The sequence below is a fragment of the Capsella rubella genome, unplaced genomic scaffold (assembly GCF_000375325.1).
Source record: "Capsella rubella cultivar Monte Gargano unplaced genomic scaffold, Caprub1_0 scaffold_8, whole genome shotgun sequence".
NCBI classification, from domain to species: domain Eukaryota; kingdom Viridiplantae; phylum Streptophyta; class Magnoliopsida; order Brassicales; family Brassicaceae; genus Capsella; species Capsella rubella.
Genome location: NW_006238916.1, coordinates 13,213,879 through 13,233,656, shown reverse-complemented (window position 1 = coordinate 13,233,656; position 19,778 = coordinate 13,213,879). Strand labels below are relative to the sequence as shown.

At 41.2% G+C, this 19,778-nt stretch overlaps 5 protein-coding genes across 7 annotated transcripts; 2 read left to right on the top strand and 3 right to left on the bottom strand.

The window, feature by feature from the left end:
• The first annotated feature begins 95 nt into the window (after window positions 1–95).
• LOC17877220 lies at window positions 96–2,762 on the top strand. 2 transcript variants are annotated; one of them, XM_006282164.2, is made up of 10 exons: window positions 106–288; window positions 357–501; window positions 593–683; window positions 759–944; window positions 1,041–1,270; window positions 1,349–1,483; window positions 1,573–1,640; window positions 1,739–1,800; window positions 1,979–2,205; window positions 2,434–2,762. In XM_006282164.2, the coding sequence occupies exons 1-9, from the start codon at window positions 176–178 to the stop codon at window positions 2,134–2,136; spliced, it is 1,188 nt and encodes a 395-aa protein (XP_006282226.1). In that variant the 5' UTR covers window positions 106–175; the 3' UTR covers window positions 2,137–2,205; window positions 2,434–2,762. The 2 variants fall into 2 exon arrangements, with proteins under 2 accessions (XP_023642661.1, XP_006282226.1); XM_023786893.1 differs by lacking the exon at window positions 2,434–2,762 and having other exon boundaries at window positions 96–288; window positions 1,726–1,800; window positions 1,979–2,070.
• A 68-nt stretch (window positions 2,763–2,830) lies between these two features.
• On the bottom strand, window positions 2,831–5,030 carry LOC17875859 (ferredoxin--NADP reductase, leaf isozyme 1, chloroplastic). The gene is made up of 9 exons (XM_006280612.2): window positions 4,762–5,030; window positions 4,419–4,653; window positions 4,180–4,313; window positions 4,030–4,108; window positions 3,849–3,940; window positions 3,682–3,759; window positions 3,500–3,562; window positions 3,169–3,403; window positions 2,831–3,076 (listed from the first exon to the last, which is right to left on the bottom strand). The coding sequence occupies exons 1-9, from the start codon at window positions 4,870–4,872 to the stop codon at window positions 3,009–3,011; spliced, it is 1,095 nt and encodes a 364-aa protein (XP_006280674.1). The 5' UTR covers window positions 4,873–5,030; the 3' UTR covers window positions 2,831–3,008.
• Window positions 5,031–5,334: 304 nt separating this feature from the next.
• On the bottom strand, window positions 5,335–7,956 carry LOC17877364. Its single transcript, XM_006280095.2, has one exon. The coding sequence runs from the start codon at window positions 7,487–7,489 to the stop codon at window positions 5,534–5,536; it is 1,956 nt and encodes a 651-aa protein (XP_006280157.1). The 5' UTR covers window positions 7,490–7,956; the 3' UTR covers window positions 5,335–5,533.
• A 529-nt stretch (window positions 7,957–8,485) lies between these two features.
• On the bottom strand, window positions 8,486–11,810 carry LOC17876711 (calcium-dependent protein kinase 28). 2 transcript variants are annotated; one of them, XM_006282082.2, is made up of 12 exons: window positions 11,258–11,810; window positions 10,759–10,889; window positions 10,618–10,659; window positions 10,411–10,522; window positions 10,231–10,309; window positions 9,982–10,151; window positions 9,760–9,886; window positions 9,555–9,670; window positions 9,355–9,462; window positions 9,199–9,261; window positions 8,926–9,099; window positions 8,486–8,843 (listed from the first exon to the last, which is right to left on the bottom strand). In XM_006282082.2, the coding sequence occupies exons 1-12, from the start codon at window positions 11,588–11,590 to the stop codon at window positions 8,682–8,684; spliced, it is 1,617 nt and encodes a 538-aa protein (XP_006282144.1). In that variant the 5' UTR covers window positions 11,591–11,810; the 3' UTR covers window positions 8,486–8,681. The 2 variants fall into 2 exon arrangements, with proteins under 2 accessions (XP_006282144.1, XP_023641857.1); XM_023786089.1 differs by having other exon boundaries at window positions 11,263–11,541.
• A 2,046-nt stretch (window positions 11,811–13,856) lies between these two features.
• On the top strand, window positions 13,857–17,145 carry LOC17876561. Its single transcript, XM_023789748.1, is given in 7 exon segments — window positions 13,857–13,994; window positions 14,136–14,294; window positions 14,466–14,692; window positions 14,817–15,008; window positions 15,654–15,741; window positions 15,930–16,357; window positions 16,462–17,145. Coding segments are annotated over 7 exon segments (1,641 nt in total). The 5' UTR covers window positions 13,857–13,891; the 3' UTR covers window positions 16,906–17,145.
• Window positions 17,146–19,778: the final 2,633 nt, after the last annotated feature.

Genomic DNA, 19,778 nt, shown 5'->3' with positions numbered 1-19,778 from the left:
CAATTCACAAAAGACGAGTGAGTTTGGGCTTCTCTGCCTTTTTGAGTAGATTAGATTATATAAAGGCTTGGGCTTCTCTGCCGTCGCACAGCTTAAGCCCTTCCCTTCTCCGACTAATTATATTTCCCGACCGAACAATATCTCTCCCTCTCCCTCTCCCTCTGACTCTCTCTCAATGGAAGGAACGTCCAAGCTAGAGTTTCCAGAGAGTTTCCTTAGCTTTCTAAAGGCTAATGGCCTTGATCCTTCTATCTACGCTGGCGGAAATTCAATTCCACGTTATGTAAGGTAAGGTAACTCCTTTTGCTTTCCTCAGAATTTGGTATTGGAACTGAAACTCAGAGGTCCGTTCCAAGGTTGAAACCTGGGTTCGAGAATGCTGTCCAACAGATTGAATCCGATATTAACTGTAAACTGGACGAGGTCAAGTGGTTACCTGGGTTTTACTCTATTCCTCCACATGTTCATATAGCGAGATCCAAGGCGTACCAGCAAGGGATGGTGAGAGCTATTATCAGAAGCAAAAAAACCAAAAATTCTTCTCTCGCACGCTAATCCTAATTCCCTTTAACCTTATTTCTTGGGGTTTCAGATGTACGGGATTGATGCAGCTTCCGGTGCTGCTGTTTCTGCTCTTGGCATCTCCCCTGGAGACCATGTCTTGGATCTTTGTGCTGCTCCTGGTAATTTATTATCTTGGATCACTTGCTTTTGTTTTCTTAGAGTGTCCATTCCTTCTTTAAAGGGAATACTCTCAGGTGCTAAACTATGTATGATGCTCGACCTACTCGGTGACAAGGGCTCTGCAACCGGTGTCGATGTAGCACGGCATCGTCTCGCTGCCTGCAGAACATTGCTTCAAAAGTATGGGCTTGGTCAAAGGAGCAGACTTTTTCTTGCTGATGGAACCATTTTCTCAGTGCCACCTACCACAAACCTAACATGTAATTCTACAACTCAACACTGTTTCAAACAATGTGTTCTTTTTAGCTTTCCGGACATACGCTAATGAGGTCATTTCCTATGCTTAAAATATTCAGATGAGCCATGTTTGGACTGTCACGAAGACACTTTTAAGCAGTGGACTTCCCGTAGACCTTACAAAGAGAGGAAACAGGAAGCTAAGGCGAGGAAGAATTCTGTTTTGCCGCATAATGGACAGCCAGAAATTATTTTCTATGGACAGAGTTCTGGAGTAATCGGGCTAAAAAAGAAGGAACTTTATAGACCCCTAGACAAGAATGATTATGCATTTTGTGGCTATGACAAGGTAAAGTTGTGATCTGCGGATGCATATACAGTCACTTAAAAAGTATCACAACTAAAGAATTGAAGTGGGATCTTGCAGGTTCTTGTGGACGCAGAGTGCACACATGATGGTTCAATCAAGCATATCCAGAAATTTGAGCAATGGGGTTGGACAACTCTGGAACGCCGTGTGCTAGATGCCGAAAGAACCGATATAAGTTTAGCATCTCTTCAGGTAAATTCCATAATTATTAAGTTTGTGTATCGTGTGTATCCCCTTGTGTTTGCTTCTCTGGTGATCATCATCGGGGTCTTTGGTTGCAGCTGAATCTACTTAGAAATGGATTCAGATTGTTGAAAGAAGCCGGCACCCTAGTGTACAGCACATGCAGGTGATAATTCCAATCACAATAGAAAAACACACAAAACAATAAGCTCGTTGTGCTCTTGCCTTTATTTTCCTCTTACGTGAATTAGATGTAACGATCAGTTTGACGCATGCCCAAAACGAAGATGTGGTAGATCAGTTCCTTGCTGAAAATTCCTCTGCAGGTAACTTAAAAATATAATTTCCAACAAATTAACAACATTTATTGTGGTATCGTTTTCGGAAAAAAAAAATTCAAACTTTGTAGATCATATGGGTCAGATTTTTTGAATCCTGTATTTCTTGTGCTCTACTTATGGACTAGTGGGAATACTAACAGAAATCTGTGTTATGATGATGCAGAGCTACAAGAGATTGAAACGGCCAAGGATTGGCCATGTAGAAGTGGTCGCACGCCTAAAACACTGCGTTTTGATCCAGCCACCTCAGCAACCAGCGGCCTTTTCGTTGCAAAAATAAGGAAATTGCCACCCAACGAAGCAGAGAAGAATGTGTTGTGATGATGCTTGTGTTATATATTCTACAATCTCACTCAAAATGGTCCGATAGGTTGATTACTCTATTCAAAGGTTTGGCTAATGGCTTTATATGAAGAATAGAAAGTGTATTTGCTTAGAGCCATTGGGTTTTAGGATCCCAATCCTAATCCAAATTTATGAATTGCAAAGTGTAATTTGTGTCCACTAGAACTTGCTGTTTCTGTACTCTGTAGTCCCACCACTTTTCTACTGTCTCATTTTTTTCTGTACATGTCTAATTGTGAGGTCGGTTTTGACAGAGTCACTTTTACCTTGCAGAGAAGCAAGGTAGAGACTTTGATCTGGAGAGAGAAAAGAGCCATCTTTGGATTACGAAATGCGGGGGAGAAAAGAGTAAGAGAGCTGTTGCTGTTCTGCTCTGTTGCCCTTATTGACTCAAGACACTCTCCATCGTCTTTGATGTAGCTATCTTTCTTAACACTTTGAGACCTCCTTTTCGAGGAATATCACGCAAAGAAATATTTCCAACAGAAAAGGTTTTTGACACCCAGTCCATTTTATGTAATTTCTACTCATTGTCACATTCATAGTCCAAACAGAAAAGGTTTTGGCCTTTCAAAAGAAAAAGAAAGCAATATTTTACAAAACATTAGCAGCAGCTATTTTCACTGTTGGTCGAACATATAAGAAGATACTTTCACAAAACTCTGCTATATTGTCGCAAGAAATATAGCATGAATAACCAACAAGTGAAAGAGTAGTTTGCTATACTCTCTTCTGAATGTTTTGATGGATCAAATCTTCAGAAAGAAGAAAGAAGCAGATTTGACAATGCATATATCAGCTTTATATTGTTTTATCTACATAACATAAACACTCCCTGAGAAGCTTCCTTAATAAACTTCAACATTCCACTGCTCACTCCTCTTCAATTGCTTCTTGTACTCCAACCAATCGATCCCTGTTGCCACCCACACAAAACAACAGTTTAACAAACAAACATATGCAGAGAGACAGACTTACAGTACATGTAATGAAACGAATGTCCTTTACCGTCTTTAGCAGCAAGTGAGACCATAATGTCATCGATACCCTTCTCCATACCCTTAAGACCACACATGTAAACAAAGGTGTTGTCTTTCTTCAGCAACTCCCAAAGCTCTTCTGCATACTCTGCCATTCTTGTCTGAATGTACATTTTCTCTCCCTTGTCGTTTGTCTGCTCTCTGCTCACCGCAAAGTCCAGCCTGAAGTTGTCTGGGTTCTTCTCTTTCATCTTCTCAAACTCCTGTTAAAATCCCCATTCATTTATCCACACAAAGTCAACAACAACTTTTGTACATGGGAACATTGGTAAAAGGTGACTTGGATTTAGTTAGTGTACCTCCTTGTACAGCAGTGAGCTGCTTGTGGGTACACCCAAGAAGAGCCACGCCAAACCATTGAACTGCAAATATATACATATTCAGTTAGTAGAGGAGATACACAACAAAGCCAATTTCAATTGGTATAGTATGATTTGCAACAAGAGTAAGTGTGTCTGATCGTATGCTTTTGGTTTTGCACCTTGTAGTCCTCGTGCTCCTCGAAGAACATTTTCCACAAAAATGATCTGAATGGAGCTATTCCAGTTCCTGTTCCAAGCTAAGGATACAGAAAACCAGAAGCAATCACTAGAAATGTAAATTGTATCATAAAGTTGATCTCCAAGTGAATGATGAATGATGATGTACCATGATGATGGTGGCATTTGGGTCTTTAGGCATAAGCATTTCCTTCCCAACAGGTCCAGTGATCTTAGCTTCATCACCCGGCTCCAAGTCACCTGAGAGAGCCCAAACAACAACAACACATAAAGAAAAGTTTAAACCGTAATCAGAAAACCCATAAAAGTCTTCGTGTGCTTCTCCTTACATAAGAAGTTGGAGCAGACCCCCTTAACAATCTCTCCGCTATCATTTGTGTAAACTAATCTCTTGACACAGAGAGAAACCTGCAAAAAGCGATTGCCAGATAAGAGAAGAGCAGAGTCTGTATTGTAAGTGTTGAAGAGGGAAAGCATACGGTCTTGGAGTCTCCAAAGTCACCAATGGCACTGCTGGCGATTGAGTACAACCTCAGCTTGTGGGGCTTCCCGTTCTTATCAATTCCCTCAGGGATCACTCCTATCGATTGCCCTTCTCTATACGGAACCTCACCTAAGTCCATCAATTTTTATCAAGTTCAACCAACCTTAATCCTAATCATCATCTCTTGCAGAATCGAAATATTGAATGCTCAAAGAAAAGAAAAAAGAAGCCTACCTTCGGTGGTGAAGACAATGTGCCAGGTTTCACCGGGAGCGTCATCGCCGGTGATCTTGGTGTTCAAGAGGCATCGACCAGTGTAAGGGTTCTTAGGTTTGAATTTGTTGACAACGATTCCTTCTTCCTGTTTCTTTGACTCCTTGACTACTTTCACTGGGGCCTCGGTAGCCTCTGTTGTCACCTGAGCCTTCACTGACACAACTCTGCCCCCAACTCTGTAACACAGTGTGCTCTGTCCGTTGTTGCAGGAGATAAGATATGTCAACAATTATGCATGTCAAGATCCATCCAGCTTTGTGCGATTTAAAAAGAAGATGAAATAAATAAATTGAACTGTTACCTTCTTGAGGAAAATCCTTTGAGGGGACACAGAGGATAATGAGGTTTTGGTGAGTAGAGAAGACGACTTGGAGGAAGGTAAAGAGACTGCAGCACTTATCGCAGCAGCCATGTCTGATCAGAATCGCAAACGAAGAAGAGGAACAAGTGGAGATCAGAGAAAAAAATAAATATATGATAGATAAGAAACCAAAAAGGATCAAAGAAAGAATGGAGAAAATGGTTAGCGGGAGATATATGATGTGGTTGTGATTGGATGTGTGTGGATTCTGTCAAGGGCAATGTGAGGCCAAGTGTTAGAGAGGATAATGTTATTAGTAGGAACATGCACAGCTTCTCCTTTCTTGTCCTAATTTTAGCATTGCCATTTTCATGCGCCTATCAGTCTGTAGTTTACTGGGCTAGCTTATGGGCTCTAACGGGCCTTTTACTTCGACACGTAGCATCATCCGTCCCTTATAAGGGTTCATAGTTTACTCTCAGTAAATAGTTTTACTTTTAACATGAGAGATGAGGGGAGCTCTCTTGTTGTCTCCTTTATCCCATTAGAGCTTTCTTCCCAGATTACACGAAATACTTTTAAAAGGCTCAAATCATCAATGATATCGTCTGCAGATATATGAATCTGTACAGAAATGATCAACAAGAGAAATACAGAGAGAGAGAGAGAAGATCAACTACAAAAACGTATTACAGGGGTAAGTATAATAACACCACAACGTATTCTGCATTCGCTGTTCAAGAAATCAACATCAAAAATCGATAACTATGAATCAATTGAAATTGAAACCCCTGGATCCTTTCGACTGGTAAAGGTCCAGTCTGCTTTTGGCCTCCTGCAACAGAGCTTCTAAGCTCTCCAGCTGTGTAACCCAAGACTGCTTCGAAGCCCACTCCAACACTGCCAGAACCTCGTCCTTTGCCAGCTGCTCGCTGTCTGGAACATTGAGTGCTATGTAACACAGGAGCTCTAGTGCTGGCATCTGAACACCACTCTCTCCAAAGTAGGCCAACTGAACCAGATGTTTGCCTCCTCCAGCTTCTATAATCCCCCTCGAGTGATCTTTGTGCAAGTAATTCTCTGTGCAGGCAAATTTCGTTAGAGCAACAGCCGCTTCCCCGGTCACTTCAGGCTCTCGTTCATCCAGAAGCTTCACCAGAGGCCCGATCATCCGTGTCTCAGTTGCTCTGAATGTTCTAGCAAGGTTCCCAATGGTTCTAATGCAGGGGATGAGTAGCTCGGAATCAGCGATCTCAATGATCCTAAGCACTTGATCAACCACAGCCTTGCAGGCCGGGGAATTGGGTTTGAATGCGGAGCGTCTCAAATCAGCATCCTGCTCTGCAACGGCCGTTATCTCCATCAACGCCATAGCTGAGTTGTACCTGACCTCCTCGTTTCCCTTATCAATCAAAACAGCAAAGCAGAGGAGAGCTCTGGACTCTGTAATGCTTTTGCAGATGGTGGAGTTGCCTTTCGCCAGCTTCCACAGCGCTCTGGCCGCCATTGCCTTAAGCTGACACTTGGTGGCTGCGTCTTCCAGATCTCGAATCTTGGATGCGCTCGAAGTTGAATTCTGGTGCTGCTGAAGATTGCAAGGTAGCTTGACACCATTACTCTGGCTCACACTGTTGCTCGTCGACTTCCTGGGAGGATTTGCCCTAACCGCCATGGTGTTGACGACCACATTGTGCATCTGATTAGGCATCTGCTTCCCAGTAGGATGTGGAATGGAGCTCTGATCGTCATCAGGACCCTTGGCCAGGGGTGCGGGAGAGGTGGAATTAGGGTTTTCCTTGGCGAGAGCGACGGCGTGGTGGATGGAGGTAGCTTTGTTGTTGGTGGCAATGGCGTATTTGCTGTGCTCTTGCACGGTTTCGAAGGCCAAGTGGCCAACGAGTAGCCGAATGGCGTTGTGCTGAGCGAAGACGTCTTGGCACTTGGGGTGATTGGAGACGAGTTCGGAAGTAGCCCAGGCAACCATGGCCTGGACTTTCATGGGACCTTCTTTGAGGACTTTGCCGAAGACGGAACAAGCGCCGCCGTGAATCATGTGCTCAACGCTCTCGGGATCACGGCCGAGTAAGCCCAAGGCACGAGCGGCGTTCTCCTGGCCTTCGGGCTTACCTTCCTTGAGAAGCTTAAGGAGAGGGACGACGCCTCCTTCTTCAATGATAAGCTTGGTGTAGCGATCGTTATCACGGGCCAAGGAAACGAGGGAGGCGGCGGCATCGGAGCGGTCTTCGAGGGAGCCGGTGTAGAGAATGGCAATCTGCTCCCAGATGAGGCAAAGGATGGGCTCGTTGGCGGCGATAGGGGGAAGACCGAGGTAACCAGCGTCGCCGCGATCTTCGGCGGGAGCAGAGACGCGGAGGAGCCAGGAAACGTCGCCGATGGAGTTCTCCAACTGAGCGGACATCTTGCGGAAGGCGGCGGCGGGGATGATGGTGAAGACGCGCTTCATGAGACCATTGGCACGGCACTTGAGGACAAGGGAGAGAGCCTTGTCAAGCATCTGCTCGGTGTCATCGATGATGCGGCGGGTGGGGCGCTCGTAAAGGTCGTTGCTGGCACGAGCAGCCTGACGAAGAAGACCAGCGAGCTTCTCGGTCTTGGCCTTGAGTTCGGCGCACTCCTGCTTGAAGGAACTAGCCTCATCAGCGGCTTTGACCACCTGGTCAGACAGTTGAATCGGTTTGGCTAGGATTTGCTTTACGATGTCCGCCATCGCCGAGATCTCCGATCGAGATTCAGAAATGAAAAGGATTATTAAAACTTTTTTATTTTTTTGGTTAGGGCAAAATAAAAGGAAAAAGGAAAGAAAAAAGGTTTTGTTTGGCGTAGTTTATCTTCTCCCACTCGTCAACTGGGTTTTTACGGAAAGCAGCAATAAATTGACAGGCGAGGAAGAAGAAGAAGAAGAAGAAGAGAATCCATGGCGAGGAAGATGCCTAGTTTTGCTGCCCGAGACAATGTCAAACGCGGCTGTGGGTTGTTGTTACTTACTGCCCCCCTGCTGATTGCTTCTCGATTTTACTAAAATACCCCTTCGTCCGCCTTATTTACTACTAGTAGTTCTGACTTTTCCTTTCCCAGTCAAGTCGTCTTCGGATTAAAAAAGAAAAATAAGAGAGACCCCCCCCATCCCATATGCATTTTCTTAAACATATCCCGGATTTAGTGTCTTTTCCTCAACATTTCTAAATTTTAATACTACCAACGACTATTGTTTATCAAATCTATTACTCCTAATTTAGTATCCCTTATTACACACAATTGTAGAATGAATCTTGAGTAAGTCAATAGAGAGAGAGAAAAATATTACGTCCATTTTTCACATTCACCGAACCAAATACGTATACATTTATGTGACCACCCCTGATATCCGAATTACACTAATTCCCTTAATTAATCTCAATCATTGTTTTATCAATTTCGTTGGAGGAGGAGGAGAGCCACTCAGATCCTCGCTGGAAAAAGTAATAGAAAAAAGGTTGCTCTCTCTCTCTCTCACACACGAATATTGTTTTAAAAATTCATACAGATATAGGAAACAAAATTGGAAACAGACAACAAAATATATATAGGAGAATCAAAAATTCACAGCTGGGCTCTATGAATCTTTGGTGCCAAACTGCCAACCCAACCATTTACTTTTAATTGTAGCGATTTAATTGCTCTCTCCAAATGCCACCTGGCCTCCTCTATGGACAGTACTTCAATATGATTCTCACCCTTTTGGTTTCGCTTCCTTTTTAGAACGAACCAACGTACTTTATAACAACAACACTACAACGCCAAACAAAAAATAATACCAAAAAAAAATACCACTTTATCTTACAACCAACATTACATATAAGATAAGACATATCACATCCCAACAAATTACATTCCCTCCTCTTCTAGTTTACATTTTTCCACTACCGAGGATTCCTGTGCCGCCCTGAAGGGCTTGATACTCTCTGTGAACTTATGCTTGCTGTTCTTAGAAGTCTCCTGAACTCATGCAGGCTTATCTTCCCATCTCTGTCTATGTCTGCTTCATCCAGCAGTGGATCTATTGACCCTCTTAGCCCCGTGTGCTGAAAATTTAACATATTTTCCCGTTTCATTTTTTCTACCATAGAGGATAATACAATCACTGGACGTTAGGTGCAAGCTTACCATTCGAAGTTCCTCAGGCGTTATGTAACCGTCTTTATCTATGTCGAATTTCTCAAACGCTGCTCTTGATCTTTGCTGCCATTTCTCTGAATCATGTTCTTCCAGTTGATGGACATGCAGAGCTGCTGCCACAAACTCTGTGAACTCCACTAACCCATCAGTGTTGCTATCTATCTGTGTCCAGCATAAATATATACAACAGTCTCAGACTATAAAAATTGTCTGATATTCCCAGAGAGATGCTATTGCAATCTAAAAGAAAACTGTAACTACCGCTTGAAGGATCTCAGACACTCGTGAATCCTTCAGTTTCCAAGGAAGATCTTTGGCAAGTGCCTGTATCAAAAAGTAAAATAATAAGATTCAATATTATCTAGCTTTCATGCTTTAGATGTTAATCAGTATCGTTTTTTTAAAAAAAAATCACACCTGTCTCATCTCCTCAAGACTAATGACGCCATTCTTATCCACATCAATGGCATCAAATTGATCTCTGAGGTCAGAAATCTCAGCCTCGTCAAGTGTGCTAGCAAGAGCCTGCCAGAAGGAGATACAAAGCATTAGAAACATGTCTTCACCTCTTTTTTATTTATTTTTTCTCCATCAAACAACTTCCGCAGTTAGCATACCCTTAAAGCAAATTGCTTTAGACGGCTGTATCTCACAAACTGGCGCAAGTTGTTTAGAACTGAAATGTCGACAGGGATATCAGTAGCATTGCCCCCTTCTCTAACCCATGCATGTGCTGCCGAGGCAAGAGAAACATATTAGTCTGAGATTCCGCTGCCAATGATGAAATCACTAACTAAAATTTGAAAACAAAAAAACGCATACATAGAGCTTGTGCAGCAGTTAGCCGTGCTCTTGGGTCTTTTACAAGTAACTTTTTAACAAAATCTTTTGCGCTGTCGCTTATTGTTGACCATGGTTTGCGACGGAAGTCAGGTTTGTTTTTTAAAACCTATAGACGTAGTAGAGAGTAGTAAGATGTGAGAAAGATAAGTACAGTATAAGGTATACAAAGAAATCCAGTAACAGAAAAGTTTTCAACTATACCTCCTTAAAAATACCGTCTTCAGTCCTATCCCAAAATGGGCGCCTCCCACAAAGTAATATATATGTAATCACACCAATGCTCCAGACATCTGATTCAGGGCCTGATCTGCGCTTGAGTACTTCGGGAGCAACATAATAAGCGCTACCAACAATGTCATGGAACTTTTTCCCTGAGAAAGATTTGAGTTATTTATAACACACAAATCAACAGAATAGGCAGGAGTGTATATTGATAGCTTCTAAGTGTACCTGGTTTAATAAAATCCGATAAACCAAAATCTGTAGCCTTTAGAGGCGAATCTAGTTTATCTGATTTGAACAAAAAATTCTGCAACAGAAATGGTAGAGGAGGAAAACAGAAGATTGTTAGGAAAAAAAAAAAGATAGGCAACATGAGGTGTTCCCTTTAGGGGTGAAGAGAAAGTGAACCTCTGGTTTCATATCTCTATGTACAAGACCGTGGAGATGACATTCTCCAGCGACTTTGAGCATCTGCCTGACGACAACAGCTGCATCTTTCTCAGAGTATCGACTATCTTTCCTGGAGAAACAAAGAAATGAGTAGAGTAATAAGTTGTCTCTGATAGAAGAGATAGTGTTTGAATAGAAGAGAGAGGAAAGAGAGGAGATGCTAACTTGGATAAGATCCTGTCGAGCAATTCGCCTCCCTCGCACAACCTAGTAAAAAGGGAAAGAGTGAAATGAGGTTGCCTGAGACATGGAATGAACTTAAAGAGTCATTGCAAAAAAAAAAAAGAGAGAAGGAAAAGGACTGACTCCATAGCTATATAGACGTAGTCATCATCCTCAAAGGCATTGTGAAACTGAACAACATTCTCGTGGCCAGAAAGAGCTTGAAGTATCTGAACCTCTCGCTTGACGTCCTCAACGGCAATAGGAAGAACCATCTGTGGGAAAGCAGAGCAGGAACGATGAAGTCAGTAATGGAATCCGATGCGTGTGGGAATAAAATGGAGAATGAATCAAATCCACAGTTTTGATACATTCCCGAAACAAAGGGAACTGCATTCTTTTTTGAGAAAGAAATTAAATATAAAAACAAATAATAATAAATAGGGATTGGATTGGATTGGATCCCCAAATTGAAGGGTGACGAATCTTGCTACCTAAAGCCTAAAGGGTGGAGGTGGGGGAGATGATGAAATTGGAAACAAAGAGGGGAATCTGAAAATAATAAAGAGAAGGGGGCTTTGAAGAATGAAGATAGAGAGAGAGGGCTACTCATCCTTAAAAAGAGATATACTGTAGTGTATACCTTACTCTTATCGAGTCTCTTAACGGCGACGCGATCTCCATTGGACTTGTCGATGGCGACGTAGGTGTAGCCGAATTGACCATGGCCGAGTAGCTTGCCGATGGAGTACTGGTCGTGGAAGTCTTTGGGGTAGCCAAAATCAGTACGCTTGCCGCAGGGGATGGAGCCGGTTCTGCTGCGCTTGGCATCGATGGCCTTGGGATTCGGACAAGGAGAAGCAGCCTTCTTCTTCTTCTGGCACCCTTTTGTACGGTTATGATTGGTCGTCGTCTGACTACTTCTCCGACTGCTGCTAGCACCAGTGACTCTAATGGCCGAGAAACACACCCCCATGGCTCTCTCTCTCTCTGCTCCTACTTATTCTTCTTCAAGAGAAACAAACAAACCAAGGGGGAGAAGAGGTGAGAGTGGAACAAAGATTTGGGAACGAATAAAAAAAAAAAGGTAAGGAGGATTAATAATAATAATAGAAAGAAACAGAGAAGAAGAAGAAGAAGAAGAAGAAGAAGAAGAAGAGAGGAAGAGGGATGGGGTTGAGTTGGTCAAACCCAAAGAGCGAGTGAACCAACAAGGAAACAAATATACAAAAGGAAATATCCTTCCCACTTCCTCCCTTTCCTTCTTCTTTTCCTTTTTCTTTTTTTTTTCTTTTCCTTCTAAAAGTCTTAGACAAACAAAATGTGCTTACTGTGACTGTATTATTATTAGTTTTTGTTTTGTAGTATTGTAATCAAATAGAGTAACATACACACACTTTCAAGTTTTTAACATTAGCATCAAAACATAATACTACTAGTCTAACTAGTAATTAATTATGAGATTTGTGGTACTTTTTATTTATTTAACTTTTAACTGCCAATTCTCATCTTCGTTTGACGACGACAAAAAATAATTAAAATGGTTAATGGTGTGTGAAAGCGAAGAAGACCCGATGGCCAGTGCAGTGCTCCCCACGTGGGTCATGAACCGACTTGATGATTCTCCTCTCTGTCTCTCTCTCCATCCAAGAGTGAGTGAGTTTGTATTATTTGACACATTTTTAATACGACACCCTACACTACATTACTACATTCTTCTTCTTCTAACCAAAACTCCCCCCCTAGTTAAAACGTTGTATATGCGCAATCAACCATAATTAATTAAACTGTAGTATTCTATATACTCTTTTTTTTTTCTTTTTTTTTTGTCGTCAAGTATTCTATATACTCTATGTAAATCTTTTAGTATATCCTCTTCCTCTATGCTGCTTTTTTTAGTCTACCAAATTGACTTGGTCTTTTCAAACTAATTAAAATTTCCTATTCTACTACCTACTTACTGTGTTAGACTTTATTCTCTTTGTTCATTAATCTAAATCATGTATTAGCCTTATTCAAACTCTCCTTCCTTCTAAGCCGTATTCCAGAGCGACGCTGAGAATCCCACATTCTCACGTACACGTTCTTGTTCCTTCCAACGCGCACAAACTTACTACCCTATATGCTCTTTTTCTTCCTCTCCCCTTTTTGCCTATCTTATTATCATTTAGTCATTTCTATTGTATTTATTTACTTGGGCTATTAATTAATCATACTATATACTAGTACTACACTTTAGTACTCATGAAGATATTTATTTTATTTTTTTGGGAGTGTGTAATGATGACGGCAGCCACTTACTTGGCAGTATCAATCTGAGCTTTTTCTTTTCTTTTATATCAAAATATTTGTTTATACTTGTCCAGATAGAAAAACGTGTGCCCTGAGATTTGCCTATAAACTAGTATTTTATTTTTTTTGCTAATACTGTACATAGTTCATTATACAACTTTTTTTTCTTAAAAAAAACTTTTATTGCAATACCAAGAAGAAAACGCCGATTACAAGACGTAAACGGTCAACATGGCTACAGGCCTAGATAAAAAAGAAAAGTTTGAAAAAAAAAAATAGAAAGATACAAAGGCTAAGACCCAGCAAGGCTACAGGCCCAATACAAAAAGGGAGGAAAAATTACAAGGCCTAAAAAGGCCACATGCCCAAACGAGGAAGAACAACAACAAACCAGCTCTTGTAAGATCTCACGACTTCGAAACGCCTCGATTCATTATACAACTTGGGGAACCCTCTCACCAATTCTGATCACTAGTGATCCCCAACCGGGCTTTCTAACTGTTTATGGGCCAGGATCATTTATTTTTGCTCTAACTAAAATTACATGTATGGTTGGTTGAAGTATTCAGAATTTTGTCATTTGCAGGGTTTTTTTGGTGTGACCTCTCTTTTTCTGCCTACGCTTCCTAAACCAACCGACTCACTTTTAGTTCTTTCTCACAACAAATTTAATCCCAGAAAACCTACGCTACTTTATAGTTTGTACCCACCCCTTTCAGATCCTATTGGTGATACACATCAATCTTCAACGAGAGAAAAGTCACCACCATATCATATATATGTCGCTCGCCAGCAATCTCTTATCACCAAGTAAGTCGCCCGCTTTCGTTACTTTCTCCCCTTAATTTGTGGGCATGCATTTATGGGATTTCACTATTCCAGGGACACTTTTGTGTCTGTCCATATATACATACTATTGATTGAATTTTCTTTGTTGAAACTAAAAAATAATAAACTAGACTTGAGTTGGTCTTCCTCGTCGCCGATGCCGTTACCTTCCGTGACACCACTACATGTCGACGCATTTAATTTTCCTCCTGCTGTTGCGTCCCCCGCTTCCCACAAAAAGCTTTTCCTCGGTGGTGCAGGTTAGCATCTATCAAAGTGGACCTCTGAATCAGAGGCTCTGATGATGAGTTTGTCGATCTATACTGTAATGCTCGCTCGCGTAGCTTCCTTTCTTATATAAACACATGCATGTATGTGTTGGCTTTACTTGCGCAACGCAGGCATACGATGGTTTGATATTGAGGGCAAGTTCGTGATCGTCACGGTCATCGGAGTCTACCTAGAAGCTATGGCAGTCCCGTCACTCTCCGTTAAGTGGAAAGGCAAAAATGCAAAGGAGTTAACGGACTCCGTCCCTTTCTTCCGCCAACTCGTCACAGGTTTTACTTTATTACGTGCAAAAACACTTTTGTGCCTCGAGTTCACGTACTTCACGCGATTTGTGTAGTTATTTATATGTTCAACTTAAACACGTTATAGAATATTGCCTTTTATTAATGTTTTATGTTTCTTTTAATTAATTTATTTTCTTTTTTCTTGTGGGAGAAAAGGTGAGTTTGAGAAATTCGCAAGGGTGACGATGAAAGTGAAATTAACGGGGACACAATACTCGGAGAAAGTAGTAGAATACTGTGAGGAGATCTTGAAAGCGTCAGGGAAGTACACAAGATCTGAAGCCAAAGCCATCGACAAATTCTTGGCGATCTTTAAAGACCAAGATTTCCCTCCAGGCTCTTCGGTCTTCTTCGCTCTCTGCTCAGTAAAAGGCTCTCTCACGGTGAGTGATTGATCTGCTTGTTTGCTCTGTTTATCGTGTTTTTTTTTTTTTTTTGATAAGTAGGGTAATATATCGATCGAGAGTGAATGAATGAATACGTACGATGACGTAACTTGTGAATCAGATTGCGTTTTCGAAAGACGAGAGGGTGCCGAGAAGTGGAAAAGCGGTGATCAAGAATAAGTTGTTGGGAGAGGCAGTGCTCGAGTCTATGATTGGGAAGAATGGCGTTTCCCCTGCAACCAGGAAGAGCCTCGCTGAGAGATTATCTAAGCTGATGAACAACAGCGACCAACATGCTTAAGCTAATAACAAGGTTCCTTCACAGGATTAAAAATTGTATTCCAACTCGCTTCCCCAAGGCCCAATCTTGTGGTGTTTATAAACTAGTTTAAGTAAATTAAGACAAGTAAAAATAGATTGATGTGAACTTTATGACCATCTTAATTAATAGTATTCTCCTTCTTCTAAATTACTTGCCTATTTTTTAATGTTGTTTCTGATTTTTTTCCAATTGGATCTATAATTAAAAAAACTTAACTAGATACACTTGGAATAATTTGAGTTTAAGGCGGAAAAAGAAAAGGAGTTTAAAAACAAGATGGGCCTTGTATAAAAACCGTGGGGATAATATATAGTGGCCTAATAAGGGACGCGAAAGGCCCATTAAAAATCCCAAGGGAAGGGAAACGTTTAGGAAATAACACAACGGCTAGTTTTCAGAAAAGGCTCCTTCCATATGTGTGTGTGTACACAACACAACACAACGGCTACTTTCAAAAACCCTGCAGAAAAGGTTTCTCTAAGAAAATCAATATATATATATATAATAACGCCATTGTTGCCAACGCCACAAATACAATCACTTTCGTCTCATAGCTTTCCCTTTCTCTCCTTCTCTCGGCTCAGTTTATCCCAGAATTCTTTCTACTCTTTACTTTGCTTCTCAGATTCAATAGAGTTGTGAATCGTAATGGAAACACCATCATCCACAAGAAGAGTCACGAGGTCTCAGACCCGTGCTGCCACCAATCATCTCTTGTCCTCCAGTAAGCCTCTCTCATATTCTTCTGTTGGTTTCTCGATCCCAATTTTGAATCTATATATATGGGAATGGGGGTTTCTTGGTCGAGATTCTTGATTCTCGGGTTTTGTTTCGTTTTAGTCATAAGGTTTCTTCTTCTTGGCCTTTATTTCTTGTGGATCTGATCCTTTTTATTTTGGTTCTGTCTTCCAGAGAAACCAGAGGAGTCGGACAAAAGCCAATCAAAGTCTGTGCAAAGGAACGGTGGAAAATCACATCAAGATTGTAGGTCGGCTTTGTTCGACATAACCAACGACTCGCCGATCGTAGGTCTGGCGATGCAGACGCCATCTTCAGGAAAGAGGAATATGAGCAGAATCAAGAGCACTCCTGGATCTGGCGAGGCTCTCTTGAGGGGCCAAGTCAAGACCCTCTTGCAGAAGGTTGAAGAGGATGCTGATCTCACCAAGATTTCTATGGAATCTCGTCCTTTCATCCATCTTGTTACTTCTCCCATGGGCCTTCTCGCTCCCACTCCGGCCAACACCCCCCAAGTTCTCGATTTCTCCGTTGACAACGATGTGCAGATTGTGATCACGTCTCCGGTTGTTGCCGGACAGTTCAGAACACCATCTCATCAGGTACAAATCAAAGAAAACTACATGTATATATTGGATTCTCTCTCTCTCTCTCTCCCTCTCTAGGTGGAATGGAAAGAGGTTAACTTGATGTCCTGTTGTTACAGGTGGTGGTGGGAAGCAACATGTTTGATGAGAAAGAAGAGAGCTTGGAGTTAGAGAGGAGCCAGAGCATAACGCGATCATTGCTGCTCGACTTTAGTGATAAATCGGAAGGGTGGGAGAGCTCAGACTGCTCCTCTGTGGTGACTCAAAACCCAGAGGATGATAACTCATCGGTGTGGTCGATGCAAGTCAATGCAAGTACCAAAGACGAAGACGAGGATGAGGAAGCGTATTCATACTACGACGAGGAAGAGGAGGATGTGTTGTGTGAGGGAATGAGAAAAATGAGAGTAGACACCGAATTTGCAGGGAAACACACTCGATTCGTGTACGACAGTGAAGATGAGGACATTGTGGAAGGCAAAGAGCAATCTCCCGGAGTGTTGGCTGGAAAACATGTCAGATTTGCCGCTGATGAAGCAATGAGCACCTCCTCCTCCTTTTGATGGTGTGACATATATCCTCAAAATGTCTCGCCGGCTTTTCATATATGATGAACTGCAACTTTTCTTTTTGGCTGTTGTTTGTTGCCTTTGCTTTCCTTCATTTGATTCCCAATTCTGATTCTTTGGGCCTCACTCTTTATATATGATATGCCTTGTTATTTTCAATAACTCAAAAAAGGCCTTTTAATTGGAGTCCATCAAAACTCCCTTACACTTCAAATAAAAACCGGACTTAACCGATATCAAGATTCATAGAAAGTTGCATTAGAACATCATCTGCAGATTAGTAGAGTATTCTTGTTTCATTGGTCCGTGGATTCTAGTGCAAATATATTCGATAAATTATTTGGTTCTTTTCTCATATCAAGTATTATAACCACTGTACTTGGTCAATTACGAATAGACTACTACCATGTTAATATTATATATTACTATAGGATTATTTAAGTATCGGATATCCCCATGAGCTGTACTTTTCGTTTTCGACATAGACGACCGGAGACAATTAACAAATCCATGTTTCTTTATTTTTTCAAAACTTGTCTATATCTTAGGATGATCATATCTATCTATTATATACATCTCTCTTTCAGCCTTTGGTATTGGCCGGTGAGTCGGCTCCAATGTTTAACAAGGCAATGAAATGAAGTTGTCTTAGGTATATACAATTCATGCTTTATACTGTATGTATGTAGATTAAGTCTGTGATTAAAATTGGTTTAAAAAAAAATTCCACATGTGACCATCCATGTGAAAATAATCAGACGTCCGTCAGTAAAGATAATGACACACCCGCAATTTCTATTAATTATGCAGCGAAGCCTTGAGACAACTCCCTTCAACTCTGCCCCATCTTGTAAATCCATCCTTAGACACAATTCCTCCCCTGCCCATTCGATACAAGTATGGTGTCTATATATATATATATGTTTTTGTGACTACCAAGTAGACTACAAATTTATCTCTGAAAATATATGAGCCACCTAACCAAAAAAGAAAAAAGGCTTTAAATGCGTATTTGCATGCGAATGAGATATGGTCTTAAAATGTCCCGACCATGTTATAAACACACACATAACATTAAATGTACCACACCATTCACCAGAATTGAAACTTTGCCGGCCTTAAAGAAAGGATTGGTTATAGCTTTGATATACTCCACAGTAGTTATTAGTATATTGTTGGAATTTGGAAGTCTCAGCAACAACACTAGTCGTCCCATCCATTAGTATAACCAAAAAAAAACCATTTTGATAAAATAAAAACTGAGCCTCTATTTTTCGACCATTAGATTCTCGGTCGTCTATCGTGTATAAATAAAAAACCCCACATGCGACAGCTGATGAGGAGAACAAATTTAATCATCAAAGCTTATTGATTATTGTATATGAAGACGAGGAACTCCGGCGCCGGATGTGTGCCACGCGTAAAAAGCAACTCCAGAAGAACAGATCGGGAGATTAGTGTTACCCCTTTGACTCTCCTCGACCGTTTTCGGGAAGCAGTTCTCCGCCTCATCATGATCTCTGCCGTCTCCAAGGCGTCCGCATCACCTAGCCGCCGGCGTAGCAAACAGCCGCAGACACAAAAGTATTATAAGCAGGCAACCGATACATATCACAGCGAAGCCGTGGCCGACTGTATTGAGTTTATCAGAACCAAGAAGGCCATCCACGATCACGGCGAGGAAAACTCCCGCTAGTTAACGTCGTCGTCACTTGTCTTCTCTTATTATTATTGTCCGTCGTCTGTTGCTTAATTAGTAGAAATCATGAACAGGTGAAATAAAAGTTACCGTACTTGCATATTGTGTATATTACGCCTTATTTTTGGGATTTATATATATATATATCGTTGGTATCATTTAGTTAAGTTGATATTTTTGTTACCGTATATAAGAACGGTAATTAACAATATAAAATAGAATTATAGAATAACATAAAACTTGGTATATTTGGTTTTGTAAAGCTTGGTTCTGTTTCGTGATTTTATATATCACTCCCAGTTTGTAATTTACATGGCTGATTGATTACGTAACAAAGAAAGCAGTGGTAAAAAAGGAAGTTTGGATCCTCATGCGCGCTCGGATAACCAGGTTTCTCTCCTTACATACCTTACAACCATTACTCTCACTGACCAGGATGATTACTATGAATGGGAGATAGATGGCAAAACATACTCGCGCTTCTCAACTGGCTTCATCTATCGCCAACTACGGGAAGCTTTGCCTTTGGTCCCCTGGAGAAAAGCGGTTTGGTTTTCTGGTGGAATTCCAAAGCACAACTTCCATACATGGCTTCTAGTCCTGAATCGTTGTCCAACCCGAGATCGAATTCTCCATTGGGGACTCCAGACTAATCCGATTTGTCTACTCTGCAACTCATGCTCTGAAAGTCGAGATCACTTATTTTTCAACTGCAATTTTGCTTGGAATGTGTGGGCTGTTGGAGTATAATCACATCTCGTCACATAAGTTAGTTACTTGTTCAAGAGACACAAGTTGTCTTGTTCTAAACAGTTGTGTCTTTTAGATTAAGAGTTGTGTCTCTTCCTTAGATAGACACAATTGTTCACTTGTTATAAATAGAGAATGTGTCTTTGTTTCTGTAACACAACACAATTCAGTTTGTAATACAATCAAGTCAATAAAGGTTTTATTACATTCATACTCTGTTTTTCACCATCGTAACACAAATCTCAGATTCTTAACATGGTATCAGAGCTTTACGATTGAGAGGACAATAGAGAGCACTAAAAGAGAGAAAAAAAAGCAAACAAGAGAGATCGTATTCGTCATCAGTTTCTGTTCTTGTCTCTTACTCTATTTTTGCAAACTGCCGTGACGGATCAAATCTTCTCACGAATTGCAGCAG